At 40.7% G+C, this 22,557-nt stretch overlaps 1 protein-coding gene and 1 long non-coding RNA gene across 4 annotated transcripts; one reads left to right on the top strand and one right to left on the bottom strand.

Annotated features, from left to right (window-relative positions):
• Positions 1–624: 624 nt before the first annotated feature.
• On the bottom strand, positions 625–3,329 carry LOC146254893 (uncharacterized). Of its 2 annotated transcripts, XR_014731429.1 has the most exons (4): positions 3,030–3,329; positions 2,440–2,596; positions 792–2,296; positions 640–669 (listed from the first exon to the last, which is right to left on the bottom strand). It is a non-coding gene; the product is annotated as an uncharacterized LOC146254893 (long non-coding RNA). The 2 variants fall into 2 exon arrangements; XR_014731428.1 differs by having other exon boundaries at positions 625–2,296; positions 3,030–3,307.
• Positions 3,330–7,714: 4,385 nt separating this feature from the next.
• On the top strand, positions 7,715–22,215 carry prkacba (protein kinase, cAMP-dependent, catalytic, beta a). Of its 2 annotated transcripts, none has more exons than XM_084675837.1 (10): positions 7,715–8,350; positions 13,791–13,852; positions 14,107–14,235; positions 17,380–17,478; positions 17,592–17,674; positions 17,805–17,931; positions 19,622–19,717; positions 19,880–20,002; positions 20,166–20,330; positions 20,518–22,215. In XM_084675837.1, exons 1-10 carry the CDS (start codon positions 8,305–8,307, stop codon positions 20,641–20,643), a joined length of 1,056 nt encoding a protein of 351 aa, XP_084531963.1. In that variant the 5' UTR covers positions 7,715–8,304; the 3' UTR covers positions 20,644–22,215. The 2 variants fall into 2 exon arrangements, with proteins under 2 accessions (XP_084531963.1, XP_084531962.1); XM_084675836.1 differs by lacking the exon at positions 7,715–8,350 and adding an exon at positions 11,494–11,852.
• The last annotated feature ends 342 nt before the right edge of the window (positions 22,216–22,557 follow it).

Genomic DNA, 22,557 nt, shown 5'->3' with positions numbered 1-22,557 from the left:
CGGTTACGCTTTGCAAACCTGGCTCCTCACCCCACTCACAAACCCCCAGAATGAGCAAGAGCGGCGGTACAATGATGTACATACTCGGGCTGGGTCAGTGGTGGAGCGGACCATAGGGCAGCTGAAAGGCCGTTGGCGCTGCCTGGACAAGACGGGTGGCATGCTGCTTTACAGCCCACAAAAAGTTTGTCGGATTGTGTTGGCATGCAGTGTGCTGCACAATGTGGCAAACAAACGTGGTGTGCCTCCGCCACAGGCCGAGGCAGATATAGATGAACCCGACCCTGGACCCCCCAACATTAGGCCCAATGCAGCAGCCTTACAGCTTCGGCTACAGGTCATACGAAGCATGTAAAAAGGTAAGACAAGAAGCATTTACTTTTTTAGTTCTTTTATTGCGTCACATATGTTTGTCAGACCATCATTGACTCTTTTTAATTCGGTCAGGATTTCACTCATGGTGTTAACAATTTCAATTTGTGACTGCAGCACAGCATCCGTGAGTACACGACCCGTCTGGCGTCCCTCAGAAGCGGAGGCCCGTGGCGCAGCCGATCCAGTGTGCGCTCCATCCCCTGCCCTGGAGGTGCTGGCCACACATGGATCCCCGTATCCCCCCCCCCTCCTCCTCCTGGGTCTCGCTCGTGCCGAGCTCAGTTTGGAAATTATCTGGAATAAACGAAATTAGCCTACATCAGTTGGTTCAGACTACTTCTTGTGCGTAATTTGGACGGAAATGTTTTTTGCAACTGGCCTTTACATGTGTGAGTCGTGGTGTATTTCATACTTACCAGGATGAATGTTTGAGTCCCCCTCACTTGCTGGCAGAACTCCAGCTATGAGTGTCTCGCCGATAATTGCAGCCACCCTTTCCTCCTGTGGCGTGAGCGCAGATGCTCCCGCCCCCCCACCTGTAGCTGCCACGCTGTTACGATGCGCCACCACTCTTCTCTTAATTTCCAGTTTGACATCGGACCATTTTTTTTATGTCTGCTATGGTCCGGTTTTCCGAACCCACAGCATTTACGGCCCTAGTGACAGTTTGCCACTCTGCCGACTTTTTTAAATTACTGATACCCGATGACAGGCCGCCAAAAAGAACACACTTTCTCGCCTCCACCTCTGTTATGAGAACCTCGATCTCACAGTCGGTGAAATTCCTCTTTTTTACTTGTTTAGTCATTTTGATTCAGACGGAGAAACGACCTCGGGGGCGTATTTATAGGCCGACTGCATATTAATTTATGGGAGGAGGCAAGGCGGGGTCAGTGGCTCGTTCACGTGCGGTCAATTTCACGTTGATTGTGATTTATAAAGGAAAGGTGCGCAGGATCTGGCGTACGACCGGTTTTATACATGTGAATATTTCTGTGCGTACGTACTTTTCCGAGTTTTGGCCGTACGCCATCTTCTGGTATGAAAGCTGCGCAATCCTTTATACATGAGGCCCCTGGTGTCCATGTACCAGTCCTTGAGAATTGTCTGGATGAACTGGAGATGGATCATCTACAAATATCAATAGACCCAGTTGCCACCTCTGCTGAAGCTTAGTTTTGGCCGCTGAAGATGTGTGGCAATTATTATAATTTATATAAGCTTTTGTGTTTGCATTGAAGTACATCTTCCCGTCTCCTCCCGTTTAGTGCTCCACGCACCTGAATAGTGTCATATCCGCTTAATGTTAGGCTCTCCAGCCTTGAGACGAAGGGGACCGTAATAGCGAGGATGGCTTATGTACAATTTGTGTGTGTATCTAATAAACTATTAATAGCAAAACTTAGTGAGCTTGAAACTGTTAAGAGAAATTAGATATAACCTTTTATTCTGTATAAAGTGATAATGTGTTCAGCATTCCTTGCCTACAGAATGGGGGAACCTTACCAAATGAACTCAAGCCAACACCAAGCTTATCTTTACAACATGCCATTTGGTAAGCCTAACAGAGTAGAACTCCAAAGCACACACATACACATGCGAGATCTTTCAACTAGCTGTTATGCAGGGGAGTTAGCCATGACAAAAGAAACATGGGACCAAAGAACCAGAACCGCAGCAGATTCCTCAGATGCTCTGAAGAGGCTGTTGAAAAGACAGACCTGTGAGACACTTGTTCTATACTCTTCTTTATATTTACACACTTTATAAACAAAAAGCCATTGAAGGAGGGTTAGAGGCAGGAAGGATGGAAGTAAGGGTTAGGGTTCAATAAAAGTCCGGAATTAAGCCATGACCCGAGTGACAACCTCGACAGAGACATCTTCGTCATCCACGTCTGGGTGATGTGTGCAAGAATCATCTGGAAAGACAGAGAATGATAATGAAGACGTAGCCAACTCATACATGGGAATACAAACTGGAGAGTAGGTAATCAAGAAGGGGTCTTTAAAAAAAGATTGGATAATTATCTCAATTATTTAAGTACTAAACCAAATCATGTACCTTGGGTGTGATTTCAGCATCTTTCTCGTAAGGGAAAAGCAGGTTGGTTGACCACATCTTATCTGTTAGAAGTGGCCAAATGCCAGTCACCTTTAATCCCTTTCTCAACTGTTGCATTTGTTTCCTGATCGGCCACTTAAATACATATACTTACTAACTTATGTCCAGACATGTGCAGAGCATTAAAAAGAGAACAAAGAAAAAGTCTAAATGTACATTAGGAAAACATTTCCTGATGATTGAATGTGCCTAGCTTGCTAGCTGATGACACTCAAGACAGCTCTTAATTATTAGCCTTTTTTAAATACAAACTTCCACCAAACTAGTTTTAAAGCTAGATAGACTCCTGATCGTGACTCGATCCTAGCTACCTACACACCATATACGGCCCAGACATTTTCAGGTTGGTTAATTGGTCTAGCGTTAGCTTGCTAGTGCCACTTCAATGATGTTTGCTCGGTGACGCATAAGCGGAGCTAAAGTTATTTATTCACAGATAACTAGTGTTACTGATAATATTGTATTTTACTGGGCAATATAAGGCTACTTATGACACCTAGGCTTACTACTAAACATAATAACATACTTACCGAAAGCTCTCGAGGTGTCTGCCTTGCATCCCAAGTGCAGCCACGACGAGTCTAAGGAACCACTTGAACCACCCAGCAATGTCATGTTGCCTTAAAAATCACTGGACCACTATACCGCCAGCTGGTGGTATGGAGGCTTTACAGCTACCGAGGCACATATCGTCGCACATGCACACGCACACGAGTTGTGGATTTGTACCACGGCAGAAGTGTAGCAAAAGTCACGTGTAAAAAACACAGCCAATTGAGAGGCCAGCCTTTGTGATTATATATTTGGACAAGGTTTTACACATACACAAATCTGAGAGCGCATTTGTGGATCCTTGTACGCATTTGTGGATGGTACACATTTGTGGATCTTGCTGTGCATTCGTGAATCGTGCTGTGCATTCGTGAATCGTGCTGTGCATTCGTGGATCTGCTGTGCATTCGTGGATCTGCTGTGCATTTGTGAATCTTGCTGTGCATTCGTGGATCATGCTGTGCATTTGTGAATACTTTTGCTACAATAATAGCCCCATAGCCGCCCCTCTCCTCCTCATTAGCATTTAAAGCTACAGACACAGAAACAGCGCGTTCTGAGGAAAGCTGATTGTGGGACTACTTGTAGTGGCTATAATTCTGCACCATGGTTGAATTTCGGGAAAGAGACTTCAGATACAGTATTAGGGGACCACTAAGGCCTATATAAAAGCATCCAAAAACAGCATGTCATGTCACCTTTAAAGTAGTAAAGTCCAAAAATTCAAGCCCTCCACACTTGCAAGTGTTCATTACAACAGATTTTTTAATATAGTGTATCCGGTTTTTCCATAAAAAATTAAATAGCATCTGGTCTATTTCCTTGCCTAATTTACTGTCAAGATGTAAAGAAAGAGCAGCATATGTTAGTCTAATTCCTTCAGCTTTGGTAATCAAGACTCTACCCTTTAAAGATAAGTCTAGCCAATGATTTAGCTTCTGTTGAGCTTTCTTAATGACAGGGTTAAAGTTTTGTAAGCCTCTGATTTTTTCATCTTTAATAATGTTAATGCCTAAATATACAACACTTTCTTTCACTGGAATGCCAGAGATTGTGGGCATCATACAGTCTTTGACAGACATTAATTCACATTTATTGATATTAAGAAATAGACCAGATGCCTTGGAAAATGATTTTATCACCTCAATAGACAAAGGAATCTGATTAGAGTCTTTTAGGAAAAGTGTAGTATCATCAGCCAGCTGGCTTATGATAATCTCTTTACCTGCTATGGAAATACCTTTTAAAGAACTATTTCTTATAGAGTGTGCAAGGAGTTCGGTAACTAACAAAAACAAATATGGTGAAATTGGACAACCTTGTCTAATCCCTCTCTTTAAGTCAAATCTAGGTGAGGTGGACAACTACCGGGACAACATAATTGTACATGCTCATGACATGCCTGGCCACGACAAGGCTCTGGACACCGTTCTACATCGCCTGAAGTCTGCTGGCTTACAACTCAACGATGAGAAGTGTCATTTCCGTCAGCCCAGCTTGCCTTTCCTGGGACATGTCATTTCAGCTGATGGACTGCAGCCTGATCCTGAACGTATACAGGCAATTGCCAATGCACCTGCACCTACTGATGCCTCAACTCTGTGCTCCTTCCTTGCCGCTCTCATGGTACTCCAAGTTCCTGTCCAACCACGCTACTGTGGTGGAACCAATGAGAGCATGCCTGAGATCAACTCACAGTGCTTTTCAGTGGACTGATGAGGCACAGACTAGTTTTGAGAATGTTAAAAGCATGCTGCTGGATAGCCAGGCCTTGGCTTTGTTTGATCCCACATTGCGCACCATAGTGTCTACAGATGCATCGGACTACGGCCTAGGTGGAGTACTGTCACAAGTGGGCTCAGACAGCATTGAAAGGACTGTGGCGTTTGAGTCTCGAACTCTTTCTGCTTCTGAACGTAAATATGCCACAGTGGAAAAGGAAGCCTTAGCATGCGTTTGGGCTGTTGAGCGGTGGCGTACATACCTTTGGGGAACCCGCTTTACCCTACGGACAGATCACCAGGCGCTGACGACGCTGCTGACCACCAACGGCGTCGGGCGTGCTGGTCTACGTGTGTCAAGATGGTCTGCTCATCTCATGTCCTTCAACTACGATATAATCTACCACCCAGGCGTTGAAAATGCTCCAGCCGACTGCATGTCTCGCTTACCTTTACCTGCTCCTTCACCTGATGGCTCCGTTGCTCCTGCTAACAGTGACGACTGTGATCCTGAATACGTTGCTCTCCTGACTACTGCCAGTCACACTGTCTGCCACTGACCTCGACTCTGCTTGTGCTACATGTCCTGAGCTTACAAAACTCTGTGCACAGATCACGCGTGGATGGCCTCCTTCACCCAAAGGCCTTGACCCTGACCTGTTGCTATATTACAAGCTGTGCTTAGAACTCTCTGTCAAAGAACCTTTCGTTTTTCGTGGCTCTCGACTGATTGTGCCCATAGCCTTGCGCCCTGACCTGATTGCCATCGCACACGAGTCTCATCAAGGGGTGGTACGGACAAAGCAACAACTACGTGAACTCTACTGGTGGCCAAAGATGGATGCTGAGGTGCTCAGTGCCATCCGCTCTTGCCAGCTGTGCCAGTTGAATGACAAAACAGCTAAGCCGCGCCCAGTTCCACTGCAACCAGTTAGTCTGCCAGAGGGTCAATGGCAGGAGGTCGCTGTGGACATAGTGGGCCCTTTCGACATTGCTCTTCAAGAATGCAGGTACGCAATTACACTGACCGACTACTAAAGCAAATGGCCAGAGGTTGCCTTCACTCGCACTATTACCACTGAAGCTGTGATCGCCTTCCTGTCAACTGTGTTCAGCCGCCATGGCAATCCTCTGAGCATGGTTACAGATAATGGTGTTCAGTTCACTTCTGCTGCTTTCCTACAAGAAAGACAAATACGCCATCACCGTTCATCTCTCTACTATCCTGCTGCCAACGGCCAAATTGAGAGATTTAACAGAGTGCTCAAACAGACTGTACAGTTGGCCATTCAACAACAGCAGCCGTGGAAACCAGCTGTGACTGACTTTCTGCACGTCTACTGTGCCACACCGCACGCCACAACTGGGACTTAACCTTTCCAGCTTCTCCATGGACGGCCAATGCGCACAAAGTTGACACTACTGCCTCCTGCTTCGACACCTCCTGCTCCTTCATTGACTGACATGGACATACGTCACAGGGTCGGCCAACATCAGCACAAAATGAAGACATACACGAATGCCAGACTTGGCGCTCGTCCTCCTACCTTTCAAAAAGGGGACAGAGTGCGGGTGAGAAACCCACTACATGTTCCTAAAGGACACAGGAAGTTGGTGAGGGTACATACAGACTGAGTAATTGAAATACCTGGAATGCCTGCCACCTTACTGGCTTTCCCATCACTACACACACACCTCCACACAAGGACACTAAACCACCTGACGAATCACCTGAGCCTAGGCCCATGAGAAATACTCATCAGCCTACCTGGCTGCAAGACTTTGTTACTTAAGAATGTAATGTTATACTGTGATTCTGGTGATGCATACGATTGTTTCACTTGCGCTTTGAATCAGTGACCATGAATTGTTGAAATTACTATTTGCACTATTTCTGATACACTGTTACTGTAGTTATTTTAATTGCACAGTAATGTTAGTCAAAAAGGTAAGTTGTTCTGCATGCCTATGTTCTCTATTATACTTGCATACCTATGTTCTCAATTATACTCCTTTTCTACAAAGGGGAAAATGTTGTGTCCTGTACCTTTAATGCAGCACAGGAAGTACTGATACAGGTTGTATAGAGATGAAGAAGTGACTTCCGGGGAAATGCCATGCTAGTTCTGCCCTGAGTAAAGTACCTGTTGTCTAAGCTCTGCCTACTCCGTCATTTTTCATATATAAGAACATAACACTACACAACAGCATATGGGCTACATATCATTAACTTACTTCTTCCACAAAGTGCAACCAGTTTCAAAATAAAAACATTTCATAGTATTCGATTCATAGTAGGCTATGCAATGCAATAAAATTGAATATTTTTTTATGAAAAATGGTACAGTAGCCTAAATAACAACAATACAGAAACAAAAAGACACATTGCATATGGTGTCATTGAAATGACTACTGACAGCTGATGTTATCTCTGGGGGATTTTGTTTAATACTTTTCATTATTATTTCCATATTAGAATGTCACAGACTGATGGAAATTAGAATAGGGTAGGCATATTGTCCTGATATGACGGTGTGATCAGGGCCAGCCCAAGCCTGTATGGGGCCTTAAGCAGAATTGATTTGGGGCCCCTCTGAGTCACTTTTTATCAATTAAATAAATACATTACATTAAACTGTTATTTAATGTGCTCTTGTGGGCCCTCTGGTAGACACGGGGGCCCAAAGCAGCTGCTTAGTTCACTTATGCCTTGGGCCGGCCCTGGGTGTGATAAACCTTTTCTATAGGTTACTGAATACATTTCTGAGTACATTCAGAAACGCATCAGAACGTATTTGTTCTCCTAAATTATCCACAGAAAGTGAACCCTCCTTTGGGACATAACAGAAAGGATTCTGAGTTTTTTGTTTTTTACTTGGACAGTTTCGCCGCTTCCTGGTTCCTGGTGTGCAAAAAGCTTGGTCTACTCGTTGTGAGAAAGTAACGATGACCTGTCAAAAGGTCGGACAAACCGGCGGGATATATATTTTTTACATCACTCAATCATTCAATGTGATTATACTGCTATTTTATTACTATTTCTTGTACTGTTTTTTGAAAAACGGACTCAGTGGAGAAAATATATATTTTGCTCATTGGTTAAGGTTTGGGATTGAAAACAAGCAACACCTATGTGTACCGCTTGGTGGCCCGGGAGATTAAGGACATTTGTGTTGATTTTTTTCAGATTAGTGACTGTCAATTGTTTAGAACGGCAGGCTGAGTTCAAAAGCCTGAATAATGCCTTCACATTAATGATAACGGTGGTTTACTATTTGAACGACTAAATGCATCTTGAATACCAGATTTTCATTTTGAATACAAGGTAGTTCCCACAACACGGATCTTATCCTGTCCGGCAGTAGAGACGACATTGTTGTTAGCCAGCCAGCTAACAGGCTGAAATCGTAGCTGGCTGAAGACGAATAGCTTGCTGGCTAGCTCGCTTACTGTAGTAGCTAGCAGAAGACCCCAACATAATCGCCATCATCGCTTTTAGCTTGCTAGTCGTTTAACGCCGTGTCTTCCTACGATGGGAAACGCTGCAACCGCCAAGAAAGGCAATGAACAAGAAAGCGGTGAGTATATGGTGCTAAAACCGCTATCCAGCCAGCTATCTGTATAATTGACTGCGGGACTAACTAGCACACTAGTGTCTTAACAAGCTGGTACAATATCAAACGGACTTGATTGAGACCTAGCAGCAGCAGTCTTGCTGCTTTTGTAGCTACTAGTGTGTGCAGCAAGCTTTGCAATAAATCCCAATAGTAGCTAGCTAACATAACCAGCTAGGCTAACTAACAGACTACAGGTATTAACCCAAATATAACGGTCTTGCCAAGCTGACGACGGAGTCGGAGGGCACGGTAGCTACGGCAGTCAAGCATTTACATTTAGGCTAAGTGTACAGTAGCGAACAACTGTTATTAAAACGTATGTGGAAAATCTACCCTGGCCATAAACTGTTTGGTTAGGCTATCTAGCTAATTTAACTAGCTAGCTAATTTAACGGTGGTGTATTTTGGATCTAGGAAACTAAATTAGACTAGCAATCCACCTTGCAAGGTAAATAAGGCCTTGTAGTTGTAGCAATGCACCGCAATAGCTGACACTAGTTAGCTACAGTAAGCTAGTAGTGAGCTAGGACTAGCTAGAGTTAAATATAAACCATTATGTTAGCTAGCAGGTAAATATGCAAACATTTTGTATGGATGTCTACGATACAGTGTTGAGGCAATGTTATTCTAGCCTGTCGAGTAAAATTAAATAGAAATTGGCATTATTGATGACTTGTCTACTTAATCTTTTGTACAATGCCAAATAGTATAGCTTGCATGAATGTTTTAAATAATTCATAAGTCTAAGATATATAGCCTATACATATCATAGATGTGTATGTCTGTGTATCAACGAACCAGCATTGCCATTAAGTGAAATAACATTGAGGGCTCAAATTATTATCATCATCATTGAAAAGTTGTTACTAAGTAGAATCAATGATCAGTCAAACCTGTCAAATGCACCTGTTAAAAACAGAATCCAGGGGGCCCTGTGGCTTCTATGTAGTTTTACTGTGTGTCATTTGTGACTGGGTTATATGGAAGCAAATCGTGACCAAAATTCAAATGAAAATGCATTTCCAGAAATGCATTTTCATTTTAAGAATGTGGCTGCATTATTTGACTCATAAATGAAATTAGTAATCAATCATCCTATTTGCATTTTAATTTTCTTCTGCTCATTCTTTCACTTAAAGGTGATATGACATGCTGTTTTTGGATGCTTTTATATAGGCCTTAGTGGTCCCCTAATACTGTATCTGAAGTCTCTTTCCCGAAATTCAGCCATAGTGCAGAATTATAGCCACTACAAGTAGTCCCACAAGCAGCTTTCCTCAGAACGCGCTGTTTCTGTGTCTGTAGCTTTAAATGCTAATGAGGAGCAGAGGGGCGGCAACATGCGCCAATGTTTACAGGATGTATCGCAATGGCTCGTTGCCCCCGTTGCTGTAAGGTGCCTCGAATTTAGCCATTCTCATCTGATCACCCTGGTTTGCAGAGGTGCACATTCAGTCATTTCAATGTGGAGAATGGCGGATATCGCGAGCCATAACACCAACCGCAGAACGGTTATCCAAATAACAAAGTGTACAACACTCGCGTTACAGCGTTTGTATTCACACACACACTTGAAGCCATTTATCTTTACGTTAGCAACAGTAACTCAGCTGTTAGCTGTAGAGCTAATGTTAAAGACACATTCTAAGGGTAGAAGGCTAGGTAACCATATACAGTAAAGCAACAAAATTATATAGCGTTAGTTAACTTACTTGTCCAAGGTTTGTAGCTTGACCAAGGAGATTTAGTAATGATCCAGAATTTAATTTCAGCAAGGCCAGCTTTGAGTTGGCTCAAGTTGAGGAAATGTTTGGCGCAGACATACAACACTTTATGAAGTTGTGTCGGCGCATTTCCAGCAAAAATACAATTAAGATACGGGTTGTGCAGAGGCTCGGATGAAGGAACAAAAAAAAAAAGATGTGTGCTTGCATTTGTATATCCAAGCACTGAGCAACTGTTATGCTTCGTTTGTTTGCTCGCCATGATGTCTCTCCAGGAAAAACCGATATCGCACTCGCCCTGGCACGGTGGTAGCGCAGTTTCTCATGGGCGGGCCAGATGATCTGGTCGGGCAAAGCAGAGAGAGGGGAGGTAACCTTCCCCCTATCTACGTCACTAGGGGGAGATTTTCAAACAGCGCGATTGAGCCTTCGTTTTGTCAAAGGCTGAGAAGAACACGCAGGGCTTGGTTTACACTTATCGAGAATTCTAGCCACTGGGGGACCAAAGGCAGGCTAGGGGAACTCATATTAATGTTAAATAACCTCATAAAATGAAGTTTTCATGTCATATCACCTTTAATTAAAATGAAAACGAAAAAGACATTTGAAATGTAATTTTCAAAATATGCTCCAGCAAATGGATACCAAAATTCAATTTGAAATGTAAAATATGAAAATGCATTTCCAGAAATGCATTTTTCATTTTAAGAATGTGGCTGCATTATTTGACTCATAAATTCAATCAGTAATCAATCGTCCTATTTGCATTTGCATTTTCTTCTTCAAGACTGCACATTTGATGCCATAATCAAAAAGAAAACAAAGCGGACATTGCATTTTCATTTTTGTGTTCTGCCCGCAAAGAACTGCCCACAATTTGAAAATGAAAATGCATTCTGAGCGGCGCAGCAGAGTGACGTCAGTAGCCGCTCTTCTTTAGCTCCCTGCTGACCGAACTACCCATCTAGTTTGGTACGGGGCGGTTTTAATTCACAGACCCTCACTACTGCTTTCACAGCTGTCTATGTAAAAGGAAGCCACATTTGGTTTCACCACATTCCATGTTACAAACATAAGACATATTAAACATAAATCTTTCTGTATCTATTTCAGTCATATAAAACCTCAGGAGTTGGGTTACTTATTTTAGGGATTTAATAAAGCTTGATTTGGGAAAGTCTTGAGAACTGCATTGTTCAGAATAACCACCAGAGAGCATTAGCAACAAAAATTAATTGATAAAAACAATACTTGAACACGGTTCTGAAATGAATATACCCTTAAACATTTTAACTCTGCAGTTGTTTCTTTGTGTGCTTTATACATTTTGTATCAATAAACATTCTTGTGGAAACATGTTTGTGCACAGACTTAGGACTACAGGCCAGACAAACACGCCTTTGGCTGCTCAAATAGGGGCGTAAAGTACTTGAACAGGAAGCTCAACCAGCTTAGTATGTGGTTAGCCAAGCGTTGCTTTTCACTTGCTGGGAACAGGAAGTGTCTATCACTTTGTATGGCCTTCAAACAGAACGCTTTGGTTGGGTTATTTACTAGCTGTAAATGTGGATGAAGAACTTGTCTTGAAATGGCCCAGGGAAAGGACCACTCTTTCCTAAAGCTGGACGACCTGGCAAACCGATTCTTCCACAAGTATCGTAAGGGTAACCAAGAGCAGAAAGGACATGAGAGTGAAGGGCCTCACTTGTCAGAGTTTACCATCATTTGGGATAAATTAAGTAAGTGTGTTAACGCTATGCTGTCAGATTACTCAAGCAGGCTTTAAGCTTATATTTGGGACAAAGGAAAAAATGCTACACAGTGGATGCTTGGTCCTTCCTGTATTGCATAATAGCAAACATTTTATTTTTAGTTCCAGCCTACAGAGAGCAAAAATAAAATATAAATTGTGGTTGAAGGGTTAAGAATGGAAAATTGTATTTAAGTCTAGAGGTTCTGTGGCCATGTTGCCTGTGAGATGATCAGTGGAAAAGTTTGGCATTTTCACTCCCTGCATCGATTGTTACTCATATTCACCAAAACAACAGCTTAAAATGCAATCTATTGCTCTGAGTGAAACTTATTCTTTCGGTACATAACTGCAAACTATGACTGTAGACAGCTTTCCAGGCATTTACTCATTTAAAAGATATGTTAGTGTGTGTATTTACTGCAAGAAATAAACTCACCTTTAAGGTACAGTGTTTGCAATTGAAACTGATCTAAAGCAGTACTACAGTAGCTGACACCCCTTCTTGTAATCATTGAATACTTTCTGTCATGGACACACATTCTGTAAAAACGCTTTGTTCAATTTGCACTCATTTCACTCATCAGGATAGATATCAATCTGTGCTGTCATTTTCTTTTCTGTGTACTACTTGGAGTAGTGTGTGAAATATCTTCAATAATCACTGTTGTTTTTCTCCTTTTGTCCCCAACGTTTCAGCTGTAACTCTTACGTTGAATGTGTCAAAAAAATTATATTTTGTTTTGTTTTTTAATGGGGAATTGACTAAAATGTTGCTACAGGTGATTCTCAATTATACTCAAGTTTTAAACATTCAATAACGTGCTACTCCTATTGCCAGATAGACGAGCATGCATTAAATTAAGTAAGGTATCACCATGATGATGTCGACATAAACATACCCAGTTAGCATATGCATTGACCAAAATGTTACTAGTCTGCTCTAAACCAAAGTAACAAAGTAGTCTTGGCAGGGTCTGTCTTACATTGTCTTCTATGTCATTTTGTTGTATTACATCTAATCCACTTGACCAAATGTTCTTATTTTAGCAGTACATAAACCTTTCTTCCCTCTTTTTCTCCTTCATTTCCATCCATGTGGGTGAATGTTCCTGCAAATCGTTGGTGAACTATAGAGACTTTTGGTATGCTCATTCTTTCACAAGCTGTCCTAAGTCATAGAGAAAGTAGATTCAACATCTTTCAAAATTCAAAAAAAAAAAAATTGACCTACATTGCTACTTAGTTGTGGCTAGCACATGGATTAGCAAATTATCAGCGTTTTTGCTATTCACTAAGAACCCTTGATCCAACATGGACAATGTGCCTCTCAGTGAGTAACCAATCCGGCATGGTAAAAAATGTGCACAGGCAACCTGACTTGCTCCCACAGTATACACAAGAACCACTACATTTAGGCATGCCCGATAACACAATGGATTTAGCCGATAGTGTTATTGACATTTCTCTGTTACTACGGACGGCTGTCTGCTGTGATTTCCACAACTTGCTTATTCTTTTGTTGTTGCTTGCACTGTAGTTAACGGTTGCTGTTGATGTTGAACTTTCCCATTACCAATGATAGTTTTTCGTCTTGGAATAGCTATAGCAGGACCCTTGGAAGGGAACAGTCTCTTTCAATTGACCTGCTTAAGAAGCACTTAAGAGCTTTTTGCATCTCTTCTTCTTTGAATTGCCTGCCTATTAGGTGTTTGGGTTTTGTTGTAACCAAAAAAAAAAACTTTACGTCGAAGTAAAGTACTGCTACAGTACTTCACTTAAGCCTGACCCAAGTATTAATTCATTTGGTTAGTGTTTTGATCCCCACACACAATTCCTTAAACAAGTTGTCAATTTTGCAAGCCAGAAACTCTTGCCCATGTTGTCTACAGGCATGCTAATTGTTTCCCTTGGTATCTTTTTGCAGTGAAAGAGTTCTTAGCAAAAGCCAAAGAAGATTTTTTAAGGAAATGGGAGTGTCCACCACAGGTATGGCAATGTAAAATAGATTATTTGTTGTACTTTCTAAAAAGGAGTAGTTCCACTTCTGACTACATTATAACTCTAAATGATTCTGCATGGTAAAGGAAGCCCCTGATGGTGTAGATTTAATTGTGTATAAGAGGTTGATTGTGCAATTTGTATCAAATGTGTTTATCAATGGCTCGAACACTATCAGTACTGCAAATGTTGCAAAAGAGCTGTTTTGCGGTTTGCATTTCCCTGATAATGTGTTTCCTCAGAGCACAACTGGCCTGGATGACTTTGATAGGCTGAAGACTCTAGGCACCGGCTCATTTGGGAGAGTTATGTTGGTAAAACATAAAGGAACAGAACAGTTCTATGCCATGAAGATCCTGGACAAACAGAAAGTGGGTATTCACTTGTTTGTTCTGACCACAGCAAAACCAGAACCTTTTTCATGTCATTTCTAAAATGGCTGACTTTATGCAGCGATTGGTTTCCAGCCTAACTGTCATTTATGGTTTCATTGCTTCAAAAGGAAATGGAAAGTCATCTGGTTTTTTTCTTCCTTTTTGGGGGGTTTGTGCGCAACATGGTAAAACCTCAAAGACATGGCATGAAAAGCTTCTCTAGACTTGTCAAAGAGAAACTTGTTAACACAATCTACTGTGTGTAGATGTGCCAAAATATACTTAATGCAAACTCTCCTAATGTTTTCATGTGTGCACTCTCCCCTTTAAATCTAAAATGCAAAGCAATTAAATCTCTTTGAAGTCGCTTTGGATAAAAGCGTCTGCTAAATGAATAAATGTAAATGTAATTAACAAATTAGGATAGTTTGTCTTCCCTCTCACATGACCCATTTGAAGGTCAGCATACACATGGCAGTCCTTTGTAGAGGTTACAAACAAACATGTGCCTTTAGATAGACAGTGTAAAAGATAAGAAGTACTGATATACAGTATAAACACTAGGATTGCAAAATTCCGGGAATATTCGAAGTTGGAAACTTTCCACAGGAATAAACAGGAATAAATGGGAATTAACAGGGATAAACTGGAAATTTGGGGGTCATTTAATTGTATTTACCTTGTTTTATAATACGGGTGGATGAAATCAAGCATTCTGATTGGTTGAGAGGGAGTTCCGGGGTGTGCATTATTGAGCGATAAAGCACTGTACTAGTGATGTCGTTCGTGAACGATTCGTTCATTTTGAACGAATCCTTATAAGGACTCGGGAGTAACGAGTCCTCTCAACAAGTGATTCGTTTCATTTCCCAACTCGGTCTTTCTACCAGTCTTTGGATCATTTTTCACGTGACCTGCATAGGCTCTGTAGTTAGAGGAAACGAACGATTCGTTCATTTCCCAACTCGGTCTTTCTACCAGTCTTTGGATCATTTTTCACGTGACCTGCATAGGCTCTGTAGTTAGAGGAAACGAACGATTCGTTCATTTCCGAACTCGGTCTTTCTACGAGTCTTTGGATCACATTTCACGTGACCTGCATAGGCTCTGTAGCTAGAGGAAACGAACGATTCGTTCATTTCCCGACTCGGTCTTTCTACGAGTCTTTGGATCCTTTTTTCACGTGACCCGCATTGTATTTTTTAGTAGAGGAAACAGTTTCCTTATTCCCTTTTGCGTGGCCGCTGTTTTAGTAAGACGTGAATGATATTCGCTCAAGTCATCATACTGACTGTTTTGTTATTTTCACTTTACATTTACACCTAAAGTTTAGTGCAGTGTAATTGTTTGACGTGACAATTAAATGCTAGTGTGATAATACATGACCAAATCATACAAACTCATGATACATTATTTTAATGTATCATGAGTTTGAAATGAACGAGTTGAAATGAACGAATGACTCGAAAAAAGATTCAAAGAACCGAATCAGTAAAAAAGAACGAACTTCCCATCACTATACTGTACGCCTTTTTACATTTACCTTAAAGGGAAGCGTTCCATATAAGTGCGCATTCAAAATAACTAAAAGGTTGCCGAAGAGAAAGACTGTCTACAAGTACTGGTGTTCAGCAGTTTATTGGTTAGCAAGCTAGACTAGCAACATTCGGTTAATTTTTGAGCAATAATATTGCACTGTCCCGTGCTATCAGTGCTAACTAGCTGGTCTAGCTACTGAAACGTTGGACGGAAGCTCAGGTCTAGCGATTAGTTGCTACTGTAACTACTAGTAGATATCCACTTATTTAATTTTAGCTTCGAAGCCATGCAAAGGTCAATTCCATGACCTGGTCTTGGCTTCTTAAAACAACGTTTTCCACGGATACACAATTAATGGAGATATCCAAATCAACATAAACTAACCTTAACAACAGCCTGAATGTTAGTCTATCGAGTCCCAAGTCACTCGTAACTAGTTTACAGCATATGTAGGCTAACTAGCTAGCATCCAGTGCCTACGTAACATTTATGATTGATTTTGAATGTTTAGGCCTAATGTTTAAATTAAATATTATTTTATTGAAATTGTCCCATTGTCATTGTTGTTATTTTAAAGGCAACTTTTTTTAAATGAGTAATGTGAATGAATGAGATGGTGCAAGATCTAGCTAGGCTAACAAACGTGAAGTTCACTATGCTGTTTGTCCGTTGCATAGCAACAGCCACACTTACGGGACTATTTTCTCTCGGCTACTGAAATGCGATACACAACGTTTGTTGGCTATAACTATTTTGTGCTGAAAGGCAGCTTACTATTTATCTACTATTTATAATTTTGCTGGTAACCGTATTATAAAAGCAATAAGGTACGAGAGGCAGTACTTGATCGTCAATAATGCACGGGTTCCAGGGTGTTGTTAGGCTTTTATAATACCTTATCGCTTTTATAATACTTAAATAATCAGACATGCATGCAAACTTTTATAATACAACTTTTAAAAATTACATTTTAGAATTTTTAGACATTTTTTGAGTAGTAGTTGCCCATCTCGAGCTTGTCGATGGACCTCGAAAGCCGTTGATACGCAATTCGGCGCTCTCACACTTGCCAGGCATAGGGCTGAAACGTTCAGACGCAACACTGATGACAAAGACTTTCAAAGACAACAGAACGTTTTATGTTTGTTTCTGGCAGACAATAGGTGCGTTCGACTTCATGCAGTGCCGGTGTCACCTTCAGCCGCCTGCAGACCGGCTGACTTGAAGCAGCCAATGGTATCCTCAGTTTCAAGGCAGCCGGCTGCAGCATGAAGTCGAACACACCTATTGTTCCCAACCAGCTGCATTCAAGGTGCAGCTAAGCTGGGCGTGCATAGACTTGTTCTCAAGTACTTTTAAGTTCCCTGTCATATGCTTTTGCAAAAAACATTTGGCATTTTTATTTTTTTTTATTCCCGTGGAAACTTTCCGGAAATCTACCGGAAACTTTCCGCCCCTTTGCAACCCTAATAAACACCCACAATGTTGAACTGTATACTTTCATGGATTAACAGTTTGGTAGATGGTTGTATCTACCTTTGGTTGAATGCAGTTTATTTTATATTTGTCTAATCCTTCCTTTCATTATGCGGTTAACAACAGGTTGTGAAGCTGAAGCAGATAGAACACACTCTAAATGAGAAAAGAATACTCCAGGCTGTCTCCTTCCCCTTTCTTGTCAGACTGGAGTATGCCTTCAAGGTACACAGGATTTAAGTGGTTTAGCCGTTAAATCTGTTTGTCTTATTTTAACAGAAGACAGGCCTGGGAAAGGAAAGCCGTGTCTGATAATGGCTTTCATTTTGTTATCACAGGACAACTCCAACCTCTACATGGTGATGGAATACGTCCCGGGCGGAGAGATGTTCTCACACCTCAGACGCATTGGGAGGTTCAGGTAACAGAAATTAACCAAAGAGATCTCTGTTGTATAGCCGGTTGAACTGTGGCATACTGCATAGCATGCATGGCAATGACGTGTCTGTCCAGACCAAGTCATAACCTCCCCACCCAATTTCTTTCCACAGTGAAAATCATGCACGATTTTATGCAGCTCAGATAGTACTTACCTTTGAGTACCTACACTCGCTAGACCTCATCTACAGAGACCTAAAGCCTGAAAACCTTCTCATCGATCAACATGGGTACATCCAGGTAAACAGCTGGCTGATAATATACTGAAATTGGCAGCTCATGTTTTGCCATTTTTCCCTTTTTTAAGACAGTTTTAGGACAATATAATTATTAGTGACGTTTTGTTAAGTTTTCTCTAGATTTTTTGACAATTGGCAACATCTGTTTTCCATTTTTATGCTTCCACGAGTGATATTATGTTTTTGTAATGTCCGTCCATCTATCCATCTCATTCTAATGAACGGGATGTTGTGAGCGCCTTGAGGGACTTTCTTAACATTTTGCACAAACAACCACTTGGACTCAAGGATGAAATTATTTGATTTTGGTGGTCAATGTCACTGTGACCTCACATCCATCACATTATTAAGAATGTGATATTTCAGGAACGTCTGTAGGGAATGTCATTACATCTGGGATCTGACACGTCCACTTAGATTCAAGGATGAACTCAGAATATGGTGGTGAAATTGATAATTGAATGGTCATTCCATATATATATATATATATATCACAGAAATATCAGTAACCCAAAGTTCAAAGACTTCCTGGATCGAAAGGTCATTGGAGGAAGTGCAGTGGACAAAGGCATGGAGTTGCCAATTTGAACACATGTAAACATGGACAAGTACACGACTGTGTCATTTTCTAATTGAATATTCCAATAAAAAATTACAACTGTATTGGCTGGCTAATTGGCTTTGCCAAGATGGCAAGATCGAGTCAAACAAAGAAACCATATAACGTTTGCATACAGCTCAATCTAGATAACTTGCAGTGACAAACACATGTTGGTCTACATGTATTAACTTACAATTCTGTACAAACATCTGTTAAGAACAACCATTAGATCCTTAATTAAAATTATTATTGAAAAGGGAGGCACATTACTTTTCTTGGATATCCCAAACCAAATAGACTATATTAACTGCATCTTGACAGTGGCAGAGGCATACAATCGTGAGCCAGTTATTTTTACTTTCTGCTGTCTTGACAGGTGTCCCAGTTCCTGTTACATTAAGTGAATATGCAACACATCCCCTGCTAATAAACCTCCCTGTGAAGCATGGTGGGGTCAGGCCCATGTTATTTACATTTACATGTAGTCATTTAGCAGACGCTCTTATCCAGAGCGACTTACAGTAAGTACAGGGACATTCTCCCGAAGGCAAGGTGGGTGAAGTGCCTTACCCAAGGACACAACATCATTTAGCATGAACCGGCACAAACTGGCAACCTTCTGATTTAATAGCCCGATTCCCTACCGCTCAGCCATCTGACCCCATATGTTAAAGGAATATTAGAATGCACTGGACCACCTCTCAGGAAATTGTTTAAATTGGATGTAGCAAAATGCAGAACCATCCTACCAAAAGTGACCAAGCTATAACACTGTAGTATGAAAGGATGGTTAATTATTTCCAAATGTACTGTAGGTATGCAAACCAATAGTTGGTGTTCCTCCAATATAGGTGAGATAGGAACTTTGATCCAACAAAGATATTCTAGTTTTGTGTTTCCTAGTAAATACATCTTAATGAAGGTCATATTTAAAGCACTTTATGCGGAAATGTAGCAAATGGTGAAAATGGCGGTAGACACAGGCACTCTGGGTCTGTGTGTTGTCAGTGTAGCGTTATCTGTTGGCCCTAGATTTAACGGCTTCACTGCATGGCTCTGAATGTTTCCCCGGTTATCTGGTGTATCACAGGTCACAGACTTCGGTTTTGCAAAGAGAGTAAAAGGGAGGACTTGGACATTGTGTGGAACTCCAGAGTACTTGGCTCCGGAGATCATCCTCAGCAAGGTAAGCACTTCTTTCCAGAAATGCATCTATCTCAGAATCTACTTCCTGCTTGTGTTGGAATATGCCAAGAACAAATACAGACTTTTTTTTGATAGAGCAGTTTAAGTTTGCACTTTGAGCGTTTTCTTTTTCCTCCCCTCTACTGTTCTTTCTGCTTTTTAGGGCTACAACAAAGCAGTGGACTGGTGGGCACTGGGAGTCCTGATTTATGAGATGGCTGCTGGGTACCCTCCCTTCTTTGCTGATCAGCCCATCCAGATCTATGAGAAAATTGTGTCTGGCAAGGTTTGTCCAGAAAGGTTTTCAATTCCACACTTGGACTCGTCCCTGTATTTTGAACGTTTTAGTGTCCTCGTCACTAGAGATGTATAGAATTGTGACACCCTACATGGTTGAACAGGTTTTTCATCAAAGTGGAAATGCCCATTCTGTTTTTCCTGTGTTGTAGGTACGATTCCCCTCCCATTTTAGCTCCGACCTGAAGGACCTGCTGAGGAACCTGCTCCAAGTGGACCTGACCAAGCGATATGGCAATCTGAAGAACGGAGTGAACGACATCAAGAACCACAAGTGGTTCGCCACAACTGACTGGATCGCCATCTACGAAAGAAAGGTAGGCAAAAAACCTTTATCATTGAATACATTCCTAGAACACCCAATTTGAAGTCATATTTACACCTTATAGATGTAGATAAATGCTTTGCTAACATTGCAAAATTGTGCTATTCACATTAAATTGTTTGAGATTTATGTAATGGCCCATTTATCTTTCTCTGATCATAATCAATCTCAACGGTTAGGTGGAGGCTCCCTTCATACCGAAATGCAGAGGACCGGGAGACACGAGCAACTTTGATGACTATGAAGAGGAGGAGGTCCGCGTCTCAGACACAGAAAAGTGTGCAAAAGAGTTTTCTGAATTCTAATGCGTTGCAAGGGGGTTCTGTCTGGGCTCTCTCACACATGCACGCGCACACACAGTCATTGGGATTTTTTTTGCACTCTTTCAAAGGTGAGGGGGAAGCTAAGACCATCATGTGTTTAAAACAATTGCCTAGTTCCTTCATTCCACAAGGCTGAATGAGGTCCTTCTTGCCATGATCCTCCTAGCGTGCAGAGTAAGCACTGACGTATACACAGGCACATTATGCAGACATCCCTTGTGCTGCACACATACTAGACCACGTTTGTAACGTTTTTCTTCTTTTTTGAATATATATATATATATATATATATATATATATATATATATATATATATATATATATATATATATACATATATGTGTACATACATATATTTGTTGCTTTTTAGAATTCCCCTCCCTCCCTTCCCACCATTTTGAACCAAGTGATTATTTGCAAAGCAAGATGAAAACCAATTATAGCCCATTTTATAGTGGCACAAAAAGTGATTGATTGTACTAGGCGGAATTGCACATATTTGTGATTTAAGGTGTGTGTGTGGGGGGAGGGAGTATTCTTATGTTTGTTTTTTTACTCCCAGTTATTGCCACAAACTCTTGCCAGTTATTGTCTGTTACATGCCTAAGTGTGTTTTAGGTTCAAATTCAAGTTTGTTGGCCCAGTTTCTAATCCTAAACATGTTGCTGTACTTAAGAAGTAGACCTGTCTTTGTGCACATAGCAAATAACATATATCAAGTGAATACCTTTTTTTTTTTTTTTTTTTACTTTGTGTTTGTAGAGCATGACCAAAATGTTACCAAGAAATTGGAGAGAGTTAAGTTTAATATCACTGAGATAGACCTCTTGTGTTTTCAGTGTTTATAATCACATGGGCATTCAGTCCTCAACAAGAGGGTATCAAAGAGTGGCAAACCTAATTATGTCAAAGCTGTATTAGTTTATAAATTCATATTATTTTTCCTTTTCTTTTTTTCCCCTTTTGTACAGTTTGTCAGGTCACGGGGCATTTATTTTTACCTCAGTATAGGTATTATATTGAAATTAAACTTGAGATGAATATATATACCAGGTACAACAACGTTTTAATTCCAAAGGAAACTTGTGGTCATAAATGACCCAAATATGTATGTAGACATTTGTTTTGGAAATGAAAAGTGATGATTTGGTGGCCTGGTTGTTATCAGGTTTCGTAGAGGGTATGTAGTTGTGGCTGTAAAGATGTGTGGGTCACATGGAAAGTTTTATTTATTTTTTGTATTTTTTTGTGGCCATCTATTAACATCATGATAAAACAAAATTATATTATTTTGTTATTTTATTTTACCCCAGAATGTTTGTACCTCCATACATGACCATAGTGCATGTGTTGCATCTGGCTTGTATGGAAAATGATGTTTTGAGTTCAAAGTTTTATTCTCAAAAACAAATACTCACATAAGGATTTCACTTATTGATTTTTGAGAGCTTCAGCACATTTATGACATCTTGTTTATTTAATTTCACAAGACACAATTCTTTTAGATTTTTTATTTATACTTGTATGTTGTCTAATAAACCTTCATAGTTTTGATATGTTCGAGGTTCTTTCAGATTTATTTACAGAATAGTGTTAAAAAATATTTAACTATTACTCCTATTAGATCTAAAATGGAAATAAAACCAACACATTTACTACTAAGTCCATAACAATAATTGACTCCCATGTGCATTCTACGTCCAGTTCTTCAAATAATTTCATATACATTAAAAGGATCTTGTATATAACATTTATCCTCTCTAAATGAAAGGCCCTTGCCAACTTGAATTGAATTTCCACAATTGAGTACCACTACTGATTGACGAAAGGGGTATGACAGGACTCAATCTGGATTAAATCATCTGGATGAAATTGTAGTAAGCCCCTTAGTAGTAA

This window comes from Hypomesus nipponensis, chromosome 16 (genome assembly GCF_054491055.1).
Source record: "Hypomesus nipponensis isolate SF chromosome 16, ASM5449105v1, whole genome shotgun sequence".
NCBI lineage: Eukaryota > Metazoa > Chordata > Actinopteri > Osmeriformes > Osmeridae > Hypomesus > Hypomesus nipponensis.
The sequence above is the reverse complement of the archived record's forward strand: the minus strand, read 5'-3'. Positions and strand labels throughout refer to the sequence as shown.

Bases quoted from the DNA above. Each gene is read 5' to 3' on its own strand.
- prkacba (XM_084675836.1), top strand. From the start codon at position 11,702: ATGGCCCAGGGAAAGGACCACTCTTTCCTAAAGCTGGACGACCTGGCA. The intron at 11,853-13,790 runs GTAAGTGTGTTA...ATCTTTTTGCAG, and splicing joins CATCATTTGGGATAAATTAA to TGAAAGAGTTCTTAGCAAAA. The intron at 20,331-20,517 runs GTAGGCAAAAAA...CTCAACGGTTAG, and splicing joins TCGCCATCTACGAAAGAAAG to GTGGAGGCTCCCTTCATACC.